We start from the raw sequence: 15,952 nt of genomic DNA, 5'->3' as shown, positions 1-15,952 counted from the left end.
ACTTACATCTGCAAATTTTTTATTCTTTTACTACAAGTATACAAAACTGGACAGACAAGTCTATGAAAATGGATCTTATTTACAGAAACAGTTTTGGAGGTGGAGGGGCTGATAGGCATGCTGTGCTGGTTTTGTAGATCAGGAAAGATGAGGATGTCACGCTGAAGACTTGACATGGGATGACTGGCTGGCAGGCTACAGGGAAGAAAGAAACAAAATTAAGTCAACAGCAGGAGAACGCTCACAAACATGCTGCTTGCATATCTCTATGGTCTTGGGAAGAGTTTTCAGATGGCTGGTTTGTCTCCGATGGCTCTTTTTAAGAGTGCCCTCTGCTGCAGTTTCATCTACAAATATAACTGTAGAAAAACATTTAGACAGATATGAACTTTTTGATCAGTGCAAATAGACAATGTGTTTTGTACTTTAACCACAGTAACAGCTGATGCTGTATGTCTAGTTAGAAGCTCCGAATGAACACTACCGTTTGCTTCATACAGATAAAAGCCACCTCAAGGAGAATTTTGAAGCAGTGATTTAAAAGCAAGTCTGTCAACTTTATATCTCGAGTCTGGACGGTCAGTAGCCACAGACTCATTAGTATCAGCACAAGAACCCAGATGACTTAAAGCATTACATTACACAGGATTCTTCCAGGCTTCCTTAGAAGTGGTTGTGATTGATTACAAAAAAAAAAAAAAAGAAGGAGGTGAATTTCCTGCATACATTCAGGTTACATTTCAGCCTTTACAGATCTTACAGCTCCTGAATCTGGATTAAGACACCTGGCTCTCCACCAGAAACCACATGCAAGTACCAACTACTACATGTTCCCCTCCATCTCAATCTCTCTGGAGTACGTAGGACAGAAGCCTATCACTCGCCTCCTGTGATTTTCCCTCCTGGACTCCATTGCCGTTGCTGGCACTAGAGTCACCGCTGCCATTAACTGAGGCTTCCTGTTTCGCTTGTTTAGCATCAGTGTCCTTTACTGGGCTCTCCTCCTCTGGTTTCCTCTGTGTAGAAACATAAAACCAGGACAAAGGGAGGGGAAGAGAAGACTGAACGCTTCTGTGCACAACAATGCAAACAACCTTTAACAAAAAAGGTTGACATTTAGAGGGAAACTGGAACCGAAATTTTGACGCCAAGGAGCCATCACTAATGTCAAGCACACCTGCATCATGCACACAAATAAGCCAATAAAACCATAAATTATAGCATTAAGCAGCACCACAACGCAACCACCTACACACCACAACTACAGTAAGATGAACAACAGCAGTCACTTCAAACCACAACACACAAGCTAAAGACTGACATGCTCAGAAAGACGCAACATCCCAACAACCAATGCAGTCACACACACAGACCTTGCAACATAAAGTGAGCGGCACATGACCAGCTTCAATATAATGATTACAGCTTCAGTGAAGGTTTTTACTTTGATCAATTAAATTATTGGCTCCATTCTGTGGTCTGAACAATCAAAGAAAAAAAGATGGAAGGGAGAGATCAGTGGGCCTCACCTTTTTCCTGACGAGGTGCGAGATGTCTGAGGCTGCTTTGGAAGACGAGGCACTGTCAGAGGATTTAACTGGGATCTGAAATGGAAAGGTTTGAGATGTGTTGTGGCATTAATGCATGTTACTAATGTGTTTGTAATCAGGACAGAGTTTTAAAATGTGCACAAATACCGTCTTTACTTGGCTGGCTGTTGTAAAAGCTGAAGACGATGAAGGGCCCCCATTTTCACACAGGAATGCTGATGAGGTTGAGGCTCCACCCTGCAAGAGGTCAGTCGATTACCCAAAAAACTTCCAGGTGCATTTTTTAACTGGAAACTTAAAAATACCAAGACACACAAATCTACATTTTCTGTGATGATTTTGACGCAATAACCGTTTACTCACTAGTGTCTGCTGGATGGCCTGGGAGGCCGCGCTGCCTGTTCTCTGGCTTTCCTTGGCATCCTCCACCTTTTCTCTGATGTCAGGCAGAAGCTGCTTCAGCTCCTCCATCTCAATTTTCTCTTCTGCTGCCCCATCTGCTCCTTCTGCTGCAGCGATCACCTCCTGCAACATAGCTTTTCGCCAACAATGATTGATTAGTACATCAAACAGTGCAGGTGATGCCCGACACACCATGTACCAGTCACTTTATTTATGCCCATCTTCAGAGGGGGAAACCTACCCAGACGGGCCTCGATGACCTTTATGGAGCTGTTGTAGTGCTGGATGGCCTGGCTATACTGATCCATGTAGCACAGTGTGGTGGCTACGTGATAGTGGGTCTCTGCCAGCAGACGACTGTGGGGAGGAAGGTGCTTCAGCTGCAGGGAAAGACACTCTTGGAAGTCTTCCAGCGCCTGGGGATAGTTACCTGGGGGAGGGAAGGGAACGTGCGGGACTCAATACCAAACTTTCAAAAATTGCTAGGGAACCCAAGTGAATGTTTTCAGCCACACACCCAAAACCATTTATAAAAAGTTAAAGGGGACATATTATGCTCATTTCTGCTTGTTGACATGGGTCCTTGATGTCTAAATGGAATGATAGTAACATGCTTTGGTCGAAAAAACCGAAGGATTGAGCACAGCAGGGTTGTTTACACACCAGTTTCACAGCCCTGCTCTCAGCGGCCGGATTCAGTGACTTTTTTTCATTATGTTAATGAGCTACTGCGTGCGCCACCCACTTCTTCCTGCCGACCGGAAGACGTGAGGAAGGCATCGCGGACCATGGCAACGAGCGCTACACAGCAACTTTCAATAAAGTTGAGGAAAAAAAACAAAAAAAAAACAAAAACAACGAGCAATACACAGCACGACGCAGCTTTTCAGTGTCCGTGCCTGCATATAACTGATAGTAGCACAGCAGACATGTAGCAGGTAGCCCCTGTCTCCAGCTCCAAAACAAAGTAGTGATTGCTTTACTGCAGATAACGTTTTGATACTCTCAGGTCTGGTCTCTCATGCCAGCAGCTAACGCTACAGGCTGTAGCATTAGCTGTAGCCTACAGCTAACGCTACAGCTAATGCTACGGCTAACGCTACACACGTATTACATGTATACCAACACACAGGAAAACGGTCAGAGGACAGTCTCCCAGAGCCATGACATCTGCCAAACTACAGCAGCTCCTCGTGCTGCCTGTCACACAGTCAGCAGTGCATTCAGACAAGACACGCTTCTAGAAGTTTGCTTACACACTGTCCTTTAGCACAACATGCTAATGAATTAACGTAGCTCACTGGCCGAGAATAACAGAGACCAGTTCATACCGTTTCCTCTGCGTGTTCACCGCGGAACAGCAGCTAAACGTCCGCGAACAACTGACACACACAACTGAGACGATGTCACACCGTCTCCTCTGTTTGTTCACCGCGGAGCAGCAGCTCACTGTCCGCGAACAACTGAGACATTTCACCCAGTCTCCTCCTCATGTTCACGGCGGAGCAGTGGTTCACCGGCCGGTTAGAAGCGATACATTCTCAATATCCTAATTCATTTTCTCAATTCACCGTCATGTTTTAAAAGTGTTGATATGACAAATTAACGCTTCGTATCATTAACATTATCGTGAATCCTACGGTCAGTAAGCCCAACGTTGACAACTTCACACGTAATGTTAGTTCAGCCTCATATTTACACCCACGGTTAGCATTAGCTCATGTGCTAAACGGCCAAAGTAACACAAACTATAGTGTTTTTTAAATACTTACAGTTCCATCACCGACAGCGGGTATGGATCCATCTTTTAAGGGACAATCTCGTTACCAGTCCAGCGTTGTACTGACCCTGGCTGCTGAAACAGTCCGGGGTGAAGTGACTGGCACAGACCATAACGCTTCTGCTCACTGAAGCTGGGACCCTGATAAATAAAAAGTAGCCTCTTCGCTCTGATATCCTCTTTGGTAGGGAGGAGATGTAGCGAAACATGAGGATCCGTGCATCCGACGACAGAGCAGCAGTGCTTGGCTTTCGGGTTGTACATGGTAGCGGTCAGGCTGTCGCATACAAGTTAGCGAGGGGAAAAAAATGGCGGATCCTCGTTCAGGTAGCTGCCGTAATGTGGGAGGAGATATGCAAAGAGTATGCAAAAGACCGGATTGTGACGTCACAATCCGGTCGAAATCCAAACGGCTCGCTTAGAGACTCAATTCCTGACTCTGCCAGGTACAAAATATTGACTTAGTTGTCAAAACTCATGCTTAGGGGGTGGGGAGGCACTCCGGATACGCAACTATACATACTAAAGCAAGGAAAAAGTCAGTTTTGCATAATATGTCCCCTTTAAGAAATTGCAAAACACGGCCATGCAACACGCATTATTCAGTGGACTAAATAGCGGGTTGACAAAGCCAAAAAACACACAACCTGGGCAGGTTCACCACAGACATCCCAAACGAGACTTTCCAATCCTGGAAATTCGATGTGCTGTATGAAACCTACCTGATTCAGCACTGACTTCTCCGAGTTTCAGATATGTCTGGGCTGCCATCAGCTGGTCGTCTTTGCCTTCTTGTCTGTGGTAACGAGTAAGATATTAAATGATAAATTTTACCTACCCTGTATTTTTATAAGGTGACCTGACCTGCTTGAACTTGTGCTCAGTCTAAATCTAACAACTTCTTAACTGCCAACAGGCTTGCTTTTGTGCCGTTGTTGAACTTACCTTTTGTAGATTACTTTAGCCACCTCCAGCATCTCCCACGCCAACTGCAAATTCCCAACTTCGTCCTCTTCCTGAAAGGTGAGGAAGGCATACATCAAAAAGCAAATATCCACAATTATGTTAGACAGAGTCACAGGAACAAGAACTCACCTTATCCTGTCCATTTGTCTCTCCATCCTCATCATCATCATCGTCGTCATCATCATCGTCATCATCTGTTGAAGCAACAGAACGGTAATTATACAGGGCTAGATATAATAATTTTTCTACAGTGTCACACGGAAGGCAAATTTGCTTAAGAGAAATATTTCTCCTGAAGTGCAGTAAGCCCTTTCTCTGGTGCTTTTCCCCCCGTCACCTTTTTTAAACACCTGTGAACTGGCCTGTTTTATGTCAAGAAATATCAAGCTTGTGCTCCACCCATGCACACAAACTGTTCTGAATACAAAGATTAACTGCCCTCAGGTTCCTCATCATCCTGTTCGGCATCCTTCTTTGATTCCTCTCGCTTTGCCGCCGTCTTCTCCTCATTCGCAGTTTCTTTTCCGTGAGTCGTACCTTCCTCGACACCGTTCACAGGAGCACCTGGGCTCTTCTCATCTCCGTTCACATGAGCTATCGGGACTGAACTCGAAGGCTCCTCTGATCCGTTCACATGTTTAACTGGAGACTTGGCCACACCGTTTTCCTTTCCATCCTCAGACTTCAGCTTGCCCGCCTCAGTCTTTTCTTCCTCTGCCATTGCATCATACACCTGCTTTCGTAGCTCATCTCTAGTTTTTTCTGCACCACAGTGGCATTTGAAAAAATAACTCCCATTAGAGTGCACCTTTGAAACATGTTCAGCTGATCTGTGACAAACACTTGCCTGAAAGCTCACAACTCATTTTGTTAGAAGAATTTACTACACTAATACTGCATTTGTATATGACTGGAAATGACAGGAAAACTCAACAACCTTCTTGCATTTGAGCCACTAGTGATGGAAAAACATGGACACCAACACCAAAGTGCTGTTTAGCTTCTTACCTGCTCCAGACATGTGCAAGTCTGACTTGTCTTATTTACATGAGAAGTCCTGTGTTTTACCAGAACTGAGATTTAAGAAAATACATGCAACTTTAAATACCTGAGCGCATGCGAGACAGATGCTTCCAACTTAACCAAACATTTCCCAATTTTCCTTGTTCGGAATGAAAATCAAACACATTTGGTTTACAAACTAAGGTCATTTTAAGACAAAAAATCCAACAATATCCATCTGAAATCATTTGTGATCCTGTTCCTTTAAGGGGAAATGCTTTTGCGATGATAGAAACACTTAATACTGACCATCAAGATTGTTGGCACTCTCAATATTGGAGTTGTTTGGCTGCTCCTCTTCCTCAGATTCTTCTGGGACTCCCTCCAGGGCATTACCAAGGACACTGTTCTCCATCCTACCCAACACACACACAAAAGACCAGAACAGCCAAAGTAAACAAAAAAGGTACTGCTAACAGGGGAAGGGAAAAAAGGGTCAAGCTGAAAAACTGTCACTCTGAACACCTAATTTACACGTCAAACAGTTCCCACCCCTTGTTAAGCATTAAATTCAAGGATGACTTTGAGGACTACCCAGACCCATGTCCCTCAAAGTCAAAAAGGACAGTTTGAGAACTAGCAGACTCTACTGAAGCTCAGACTATTGAAAACAGAGGCTTGAAAATATGAATGCTTCATAATTGTGTTAGAGATGGCAGGAAACTGCCCTGAGACACATGAATACAGCAGCCCATTTACTAACATTAAAGACTTTTCTTTAATCAAATTTGTTTTGAACAATACATAATTCAACCTCACTTTCAATGACCCATGTCTATTTCCATTTTCCAAAACTTTAAAAAGGCCTCGATTATTTTCCCTCTCACATTCACAATCTTCAAAAAAAAAAAAAAAGGAGGATTCCCATGACCTGTGGGAGACCCCAAAAACACATCATAAAAGTAGTGTTGTCACTATACACCACCTTTGTAAAATAGATATCTGAGTCCATGGAGAATGGAGGATAAATTGACAACATTACATATCACATTTTAGATATTTATAGATTGAGATAGAGAAACAGAACAAGGCGCGTGTACTGCATGTTAACAGACTCTGTTAAGAGTTGGAGCTATCTGGGCTCTACAGCGGACTGTGTGTCAACTCGCTGTTCGAGAGGAGATTGAGAAAACGTAGCTAGTACTCTTGTATCAACACAGAAAAGTGATTATTGAAATATAATAGCGCTATAAAAATATCAATTCAGACTATTAAACAAAGTGATGAATCGTCAGCTTTGTGTCACTCTTACAGTAACACCACCCAACAGGCAATACAACTTAAAATGTGAGTAACTGAATTAACTCAACCTGGCAAGCTCCAGCAGGGACTTCCCACAGAGGAAGAAGGCCTCGCCACACTCATCTGCAGTGTCCCCGTACCTTTCGGCCCTGGCAGACAGACATCACAAGTGTTGATTAGATTAAACGTAGGAATGCAGTAACGAGCAGAGCACAAGTCAAAGACATTTTATAAATAAAACGCAATACAAAAGTCAAAACATACACTACTCAAAATTATTTAGGGATATGGGTGCAAATACGCATGTGCATGGATATGCAAAAGTCAAATGAAATGTGTTGCATTGTTTTAGGAGACAAATATTCACAAATTAAAAAAAGTCAGATATGTTAGAGACTAAACAACCAAGTGAAACTAAAAAAAGTCAAAAATGATTGACCTGCAGACGAGAAAATGAGAATACTGCTGCTTGATAACATGATTAAGCAACAGTATTAACAGTGAATAGTATCCCCTGTATGTCCTCACAGATACTCACAACATACTGCAGGCGTCCTGGAAGACACCGACGGCAGAAACAACATCTCCCATCACTAGATGCTTGTTCCCTGTGCCGATCAGTTTCTTAGCCTCCTCCATGACATCAACAGAGCTGCAGGTAATATTAAAAAAACAAACAAACACGCATGCACGTTTGGTCACCGTTGAATGATAAACGCGACAGATGCAACTGTGTTGTCTGTCCGGACACTCACCTGTCTGCCGCCGCAGCTGACGATGATGAGCATGGCTTCTCCTCCGCACTGAAACAGTCACAGTTCAAATTTGAGTTCAGAAAGCCAACACAAACTCTCTGAGTCATAACCACAGCCGGCACACCTAACTTTCACTGTCGACTCACATAGTTCAAGCTGTTAGCCTCGTCTTATTGTTGTTAGCATCGTATGGCTGTTAGCATACTAGCCTAGCAGTTGGGGGGGTGACAATGTTTGTTAGCAGACCCGGCAGGCACCACCGGGCACCGTTAGCTAACCATCCCATTACTTTCATAGTCACTGTCATTGACCAAGTGTGGAAACCTATAGGTCATGCGGTCGGTAATAACCACGCAAGGTCGTCAACTCGGTAGCTACAGGCTAGCTAGCAGTGTTTCCCCAGCAGACGTTATACAGAGAGAAATTACAAGCGAGTCTTACCTCCCAGAGCCGGACGCGGTGGACGTTTCCTCTGGCATTATGTCAGGATAATAGGAAGGACGATGGCGAGACAGAACAGAGGGTCGGTCTACCGTGCCGTGCCGTGGTAAAGTACAGATAGACTTGTTGTGAGAGTCTTTGTTGGCGCGCTTAAATAGAGAAAAGACTGCTTTCTATTTCCGCTTAACTTGGAACGCGGGAGATTGGAGTTAAAGGAGCCGCAGCAAGTATCATGATGCATTCAGGGCCGGTGGGGAAATCTTTATAATAGATTCATGACAGCCGACTTAACCTAGCAGAATGATGTCAAAGGCAAATAAAGAGATTCTGCTGTGTGCTTATGGACGTACAGAAGTCTTGATGATAACGTAGGCGGACATATTGCTTGATATTCGCTTTTTAATTTTAATACATTATCAGTATGCTTTCATCACTTGGGATAGTCAGATTTCCCAGGCCTGAATGCAGCACTATGTCACGCTAATTAACACCGTGTAACTGACGGAAACCCTCCTGTTTTGTCCTGACAGGACGTTAGACACATCACCAAAAGCCTTTCCGTCGACAGAATAACAACATATGCGACAGTCCCTTTAACTCCCTGCCGCTAGACTCCTCTGAAAAGGCAAGAGAGAAACCCTCAACCCTCCAGGACGTCAACATCCGGTTGTCGGTCACCGGTAGAAAACATGCGTTGGCAAACCTCGTTTCTAATCCAGAGTCACCAAGAACTGACTTCAATTAAACAATTGGATGAAGTTTTTCTTTACTACAATGACAACGTAGACTTTGCAAAAGAAAAATTCATGTCATTATTACAATATCTTACCAACACACAATTATACCTCTCTGAAATCCCTGAGATGTTTTTCTAACCACACTAGAAGTAAGAATGTAGATATCACACCCACAGGAGACATGCAGCACCTACATTTAAAAACCTGGGACAGGTCACCTTTTAATCTGGGACACTTGTATTAGGTTTACGTTATGCATGTCAAACTCAATAATGATACACTTGTAATAATAAACTTTATTCATATAGCACCTTTAAAAACAGAGTTTACAAAGTGCTTTGACAGTCAAGCACAAGCAGGAAACTCAGGAAGACATTATTACAGAATAAACACTCAACAGTCAAGACAAACACAAGGAAGCCTGGTCTAAAAGTCAATATGAGTCATTACAAGTAAAAAGACTAAAGGTGATAAAACAGGCAAAATCACAGAAAAAGAGAGAAGAAAAAAAGTAATGCAAAGATAGAAATAAATAAAATAATAAAAACAATGAAGGTCAATAAGACGACATCACATCATTTGTTTTAAAGCATTATGAAAAAATGACAAGGACAGAAAGCTGATTAATGAAATGTATTATCCGTATAAAGTAAATGAATTCACATGAACATATACATTAAAAACTAAATATTTTTTCATGATGAACTAGATAGAATAGATATTAAGAAAAACAATTCAACTAATAGCCAGCAACAATCAGATGAACTGATTATTAATTTGATTATTCATTAATTCTCCATTCTTATAAATTGTTTACATTTTGAAAAAATAAAACAAAATCAAGCAACAGCAAGAGACAATTAGATAATCTGATGATTAATTTAGTTTTTCACTTAAAGCCTCTCAGTATATATTTTCTTTGACGCAATAGGCAAATCAACTTAAAATAATAATTATCTGTTTGACACTTTATCTGATGATGTACACATAAGTAAACATTTCTTACAGAAGTTCATTCTTTGGGCCCCCAGGTTGTCCTAGTATGTTGTATGTTGCCAGAATGGAGGCTAAATAGCTGTCCCAGATGACCCAAACATGCAGTCCCACATTCTCAGTTACAATTCATTAAGAAACTAAAACTAACTAAAAAAAGTTTAATAAAAAAGACTAAAATACATTTTCCACATTTTAATTAATATTTTTTGATCACAAACATAATTTGATAAAAAATTAGAAATATTTTCTTTTTATGACAGATTCATATCCTTAACAATCTTATCAGAATCCTATGTATGTTGCTGTTACATATGATTAGCTTTTATTACATTTATTTTACTAATTGTTGTACTTACTCAATGGTAGAAGGCATTGTGTGTGCTGTATTTAAACATTACAATGTTTTGTTTATCATAATCATGATAAATAATGGAGAGGTGGCTCTCCAGGTAACCAAACCAGCTGCATTTCCTCTAAAAGTTTCCCACTCAGGCTGACAGGTTCCCTTCAGCTGAGCCCTCCATGCAGTGTCGGGGGCAGGGCCTTTGCCACACTGCTATTAAACACATACAGGGTCTGCCTTTCCCTCTCAGCTGCAGGAGGCAGGCTCTCTGAGCTCACAGTGGTGGTCTTTGGAGGAGATATTCCTTGCTCATAAATGGAGGATCTTTCAAAAGATGGATTTTTAAAAATTGTATTACTTGCAAGGTCTAGTAGCTCTTAGCCCCTAAGATCCCCAGCTGTTTAAAATTTAAATCAAGACGTTACAGTTCACTGTGGCTAAGTAGATTCATAAATTATTTTTAATTTGTCACTTTTTATTTGCTTACTTTTATGTTTGTTGTCTTTAGAATGCATTTTTTATTTGTATCTATTTACTTTGCTTTTATTGTTTTTGAAGTGCAAGCAAGTCCAGCTGCCTTCATGAAGCACTTAGATACATCTTATTTTAATGCATTTCTATGTCTCGGTGAAGCACTTTGTATTGCCTTGTGTCTGAATGGTGCTAAATAAATAAACTTGTCTTGCATTGCTCCAACACTCTCTCCTCCTGTTTTTGTCACCGTTACATTACCTAAGAATATTAAAACAGTTCTTTTTTATTCCACAGTGTGATATCAGAGTATATCCACACAGAAAATAGCACAGATACCACGTCATTACCTCACCTGGTTAGGTTTTCATTAACTCATCTAGGATGCAGGTCCTCTTGTCTGTCAGGTAGAAAATATCTATCAGAATCAACTACTATTAAAGCAAAACATAGAGAAGCTCATTCTGTCAGGTGTGATATATCCAAGAATGTGACACCTCTGCAAATGTATTTCAGAGTAGAAAAAAAAAATGACAGCATTTTGCATGGGCGGTAAAAATGACTATGACCAAGCAAATATTCATGAAGACCATAATGACAACAGAAAAGTCAGTCACAACAGCAGTCTGAGAGGAGCCAAGGTACACAAAAAGGATTTTATTGACAATTTCACGCATAAAATGTGAAAGATATAACATGAGGACATGCAATCTCTTAACAAAAGAGTAAACCACGAGCAAAACGACAAACACACATCAGACTATATACAAACTACAAGAGCAAAACAGTTCGACTGTACTGTACTGTACATGCAAGTTCTAAAACAAGAGTAAAACCCAACAGCAAAAAAAAACAAACTATGTACTCTACGAGAGCAGAACAATATACAACAACAACAACAAACTAAATACAGAATATGAACGATGCTTTTTCACATCTCCTGCTCCTTCTTCTTCTTCTTCTTCTTCTTCTTCTTCTTCGCTGCTGCCTCCTCCGCTCTCTTCTCCCTCCTCTTCTGGTTGTACCTCACACGTACATCCGGCTTGTATTTATACTGGCCCCATCTTTCCAAATTTTGTTGCTTCAGAACTGCTGTGGCGATCCTCTTGCGGATCTCAGTGAGCCACACCTCCACCGTCCTCCTAAAGGAGTCAATGGCCTTGTAAAAACTCTTCCTTGTCTTTTTATGGATGCTGTGGCCCGTCTCCCTCAGCATCCTCTTTTTGCAGAAGCTGCATGTCCGTTCTTTTCTGGGTTGGACGACCCCATCTTCAGTGGCCTTCTGCTTCACCTTCCACCTCCAGCCGGTAATCTTGGGCACATTGTCCTCCAGGGTGAGCTCACTGGATGTGGCCTCGCAAAAAATTTTGTTCTTATGGACAAAGTGTCCGAAGACAGAAGTGGGTTTGCCACAAGCGTTGCACATTTGGGAAGTGCTGGTGCCCCTGGAGGTCCGCGGCTTGGGCTTCTGAGTGGCAGGAGGAGGAGCAGGAGCAGCAGTGATCAGGGTGTGGGGGGTCCTGGGCACAAAGTCCTCCTTGGTGCCAGGTGGTCTGGATGAACCTACACAGAAAAAAACACAAACGTTTATTAAACATCCAATGTATCAATACAAGTGTATATACGTGTGAAACAACAGCAAATGGAACCAATGATATTTAATAATGCTATTTTCCAACAAGCAGTTAATAAATAACTAACTGGTATTTTCTGTGATACACTTCCATTAAACTTCCAACTGGTTTCTGCTTAACTTCTGTCGATCATGCCATTTTAATTCCCAACGAGTTTTTAACTTACTCTCAGGAGGCCACTAATTTGAAAACTGTTGCAGTTTAATTCCAGACTAGTTCATGCCTAACTTATTCAGTTGGTCCAACTTTGGAATAATTGATTGTTGATTATGAAGCTGTATTTGCCAGGCATTACCAATTTATGATCGACAACTATAAAAAAAATGGCATTTAACAAAATGATTCTGAAGTTGGACTGACCTGCTGAGATAACAGAAATGGGTGAAATGTAAATAGTTAAAAATGTACTTCAGTTTGCTGACCTGCAGAAGTTGGGCAAAAACTAGTTGGACAACAATTCACATCAATTCCGGGGCATGCTGAGGTGAAGTTAGACAGAAACAAGGTGGGAATCAAAATGGTTGTTAATGTGATTTGTGTTTTAAATAACTATTACTAACTTTTTCCTCCTTTTCTTCCCCTTCTCAGGACAGGAGGCCAAAAGGGGTTCTGAAATTTGAATTCAGGCGGAGGGCTGTAGGACCTCCTGTCCTCTCGCCACTTCCAGACCTCCTCCGTTTTTAAGGCTCGCAGCTCCCTCTCAGCCTTTGCCTTGTCAGCCATTTCTGCATGAGAACAAAACAGAAAGACGGGGAATTTAGTGAGTAATTAGACTAGAGTACACAGTACACGGGATACAAGTACAGTTATACACAAATGTATTAAGAGATATATAAATACAATATAAAGAAACAGAAATGAATACTAAGATATACAATATGTGCAGCAGTTACAGTTGGCAATGGCATGTCTAAATGTAAATATATAGTAAATGCTTGCAGTAGACATTATAAACCACAGGACATGAATACAAAGCAGTGATTCCCAAAGAGTGAGTGTGTAGGGACTGAAGGTGGGCTAAAGTTGAGCTGCACATTCAGCTGTAAACGATGATGAGCAACATGCAACATTAAACTTACCAAACAGTGTCTGGAAATCCAAGTTAAAACGTTTCAAAATGCACAAAGCACTCGGCCTACATGTTTAAATCCAGCTGAAGGGGAAACAGCAGCAGAGCTTCCGTCTTACTCAGGTTGAAGTTAAAGGTGAAGTGTTAAACTGTCTCTACGGCATGTTGACGCCTCGTGGAGGCGCCTCCTCGTCCAATCAGCTGTCAGATCTGTTGATCACTCACCTATCACCTGACAGGCTCATCAGTCACCACTAATGAACTGGCTAAAACATCACGATTTTAAACATCACTTAGCTGGTTATGAATGGACAATTGAGTTAGCTCATTACGTTTCTTTTAAGATTCAGTCAGCAACCATGTGAAATTAACTCGCTAGGGTTAGCACTAATTACTGTAGGTGAAACACATCAACAGCTGATTGGTCGCCACAAACTCTTGGTAGTGAGGCGGCCTGTGACTGGTCAAATCTTGGTAGAATTCTTGGTAGTGATATGCAACCCGATCGGCTCCCACTTGATTTGTTAGACCATACTTGATGAAGAAATAAAAAAAAAAAAGACTACAACTCACACCATCACCTAGTTTAGCTTCAAAATGAGTCGATCTGCCTTGACGTAACAGAGCCTCGTTGGCGCAGTAGGCAGCGCGTCAGTCTCATAATCTGAAGGTCGTGAGTTCGAGCCTCACACGGGGCACATGTTTTTTTGTTTTTTTTTTTAATCCCCGCTTTTTTTTTTTACTCTTCTTTGAGAGGAGGCGGTCAGACCTACTAGCAAAATGTCAGACTTGAAGCGGATTCACTTTTAAAAAATAAAATTGGAACAAGTCCTCTTGCCTCTCTTATTGGACTCCCAAAGCGGGGGATTCTGGAAATTTGACTAAATTGAGTCATTTGCTTGGCTGTCTGTCCTCAAACAACAAATACAGGGTCCACTCCTGTATAACTGAGCAAAGCAGAAGCTGTTCATTGGTTCGAGCCCCGGCCTGGACAAAAATGGAGACGCGCTCAGGGGTTGTAAAGCAGTTTAACTGAGACAGAATAAATGCAAGTCTTTACAAAAGGTTTAAGATAATATGAAACTGTTATTATACGGCAAAAGCAGGAATTTACTGTTTTAGTTAGCTGAGTTGGAGTTGAACGGAAACTAATGCTGATTTTAATTATGGATCAATGTGCTGGCCAACAGTTATCACTTGTGTGGTTTTTATACATTCTGAAAATAGTGAGAAATGCAGTTACCCAGAGCCCAAAGTGACATCTTCACAATATCTGAATGAAGCGAGTGCATGTTTTATGAGTCCCACCTTTTACCATTCAGGATAAAGACTTTCGCACAGTGACACAGTGAATCTCTCTGCTGTGGCTGCTTCTCACTTCTGCAGGGCAGCAGCGGTACTGCACCCAAGAACTGAGACAAGTGAGACAAACGTGTCTCAGTTATAACATGAGGAACGCTTCACGAGCAGGTCGAGTACAGTACAATGACATACACATGTGTGAAATAAAAGACACTGTCTGCAAACTGAACTTTGTTTGGAAGCATTATTATTTCTGAAATGTGAACATGGCATTTAACTACAACACTAGTGACTAACACTCAACATCATGGATGTCTTGTGCTCCTGCTGACACACTGAAGGTTTAATAGACAAAACTGTCCATTAGTGAGTGCTCAAACATAACATAAACATGTCAGCAGTTATTAACATTAATGACAGAACTCAGCTTGTGTAAATTACAACATCATTAAATCATTATGTTATCAGAACTTTAAAGCTCCTCACTGTTTTATATGATAAACTCAGATAAATCTTTCATGTGTAATGTCACATTGGGATATATTTTGGACTTATAGCCGACTCACGTCCACCGTTTTTAGTGTTTATTTGCTCTTATACTGTATTAAGTACATACAGTAATGTATGGACAAACATTGCCAGCAGACACGCAGCGCAGCGGACCTGGTGGAAGTTAACACATAGACCAGAGTATCTGCTGTGATTTTGAACTCCTCTTGCAAAATGTCCTTTTTGGATTTATAAAGAGTGACGCTCCAGCTGAAAAAGAATATTTTTTAATTAATCTCATTTTAATTCTTGCAAAGTTTTATATCCACAAGTGTAAATTTGCCAAAGTAAAACCCATTTTTTGTGTTTTCATGAAAGAACTGGAGGTGTATTTCAAGTCAATTTCCTCTGCTAATAACAAGAAAGATATCAACTATAAATCTGTGCTCCCACTTTAATATCTTTATTTCAATTTAATTTTCATTGCTCATGTCCCCTGGTGTATCTTACTATTTTCTTTTTTTCTTTTTATTATTATTTATTTATTTATTTATTTACTTACTCATTTTCTATTTATTTATGTATGTATTTATTTTGTTGTCACGTCTATTTGTTATCCAATTGTTATGAATATGATGCTCATCATATGGTTTTATGCACTGTTTTTTGTATTTTGTAAAGTAATAATAAAGTTGTTGGAAAAAACAAACAAA

General features: G+C 41.0%; 2 protein-coding genes across 7 annotated transcripts; both read right to left on the bottom strand.

The window, feature by feature from the left end:
- Positions 1–2: 2 nt before the first annotated feature.
- Positions 3–8,375, bottom strand: nasp (nuclear autoantigenic sperm protein (histone-binding)). 6 transcript variants are annotated; one of them, XM_084354952.1, is made up of 15 exons: positions 8,199–8,374; positions 7,758–7,805; positions 7,541–7,654; positions 7,071–7,151; positions 6,010–6,116; positions 5,137–5,460; positions 4,828–4,892; positions 4,678–4,748; positions 4,455–4,528; positions 2,194–2,382; positions 1,914–2,086; positions 1,698–1,787; positions 1,530–1,604; positions 885–1,016; positions 3–195 (listed from the first exon to the last, which is right to left on the bottom strand). In XM_084354952.1, exons 1-15 carry the CDS (start codon positions 8,234–8,236, stop codon positions 157–159), a joined length of 1,620 nt encoding a protein of 539 aa, XP_084211078.1. In that variant the 5' UTR covers positions 8,237–8,374; the 3' UTR covers positions 3–156. The 6 variants fall into 6 exon arrangements, with proteins under 6 accessions (XP_084211078.1, XP_084211079.1, XP_084211082.1 ...); XM_084354953.1 differs by having other exon boundaries at positions 1,707–1,787; XM_084354956.1 differs by lacking the exon at positions 5,137–5,460 and having other exon boundaries at positions 8,199–8,375.
- A 3,007-nt stretch (positions 8,376–11,382) lies between these two features.
- Positions 11,383–13,591, bottom strand: LOC311258761 (uncharacterized protein). The gene is made up of 3 exons (XM_084355318.1): positions 13,459–13,591; positions 12,940–13,104; positions 11,383–12,308 (listed from the first exon to the last, which is right to left on the bottom strand). The coding sequence occupies exons 2-3, from the start codon at positions 13,100–13,102 to the stop codon at positions 11,677–11,679; spliced, it is 795 nt and encodes a 264-aa protein (XP_084211444.1). The 5' UTR covers positions 13,103–13,104; positions 13,459–13,591; the 3' UTR covers positions 11,383–11,676.
- Between the last annotated feature and the right edge of the window lie 2,361 nt (positions 13,592–15,952).

Source organism: Pagrus pagrus (genome assembly GCF_965226575.1).
Source record: "Pagrus pagrus genome assembly, chromosome: 6".
Lineage (NCBI taxonomy): Eukaryota > Metazoa > Chordata > Actinopteri > Spariformes > Sparidae > Pagrus > Pagrus pagrus.
Note: the sequence above shows the minus strand (reverse complement) of the source record. Positions and strands in the feature narration are given on the sequence as shown.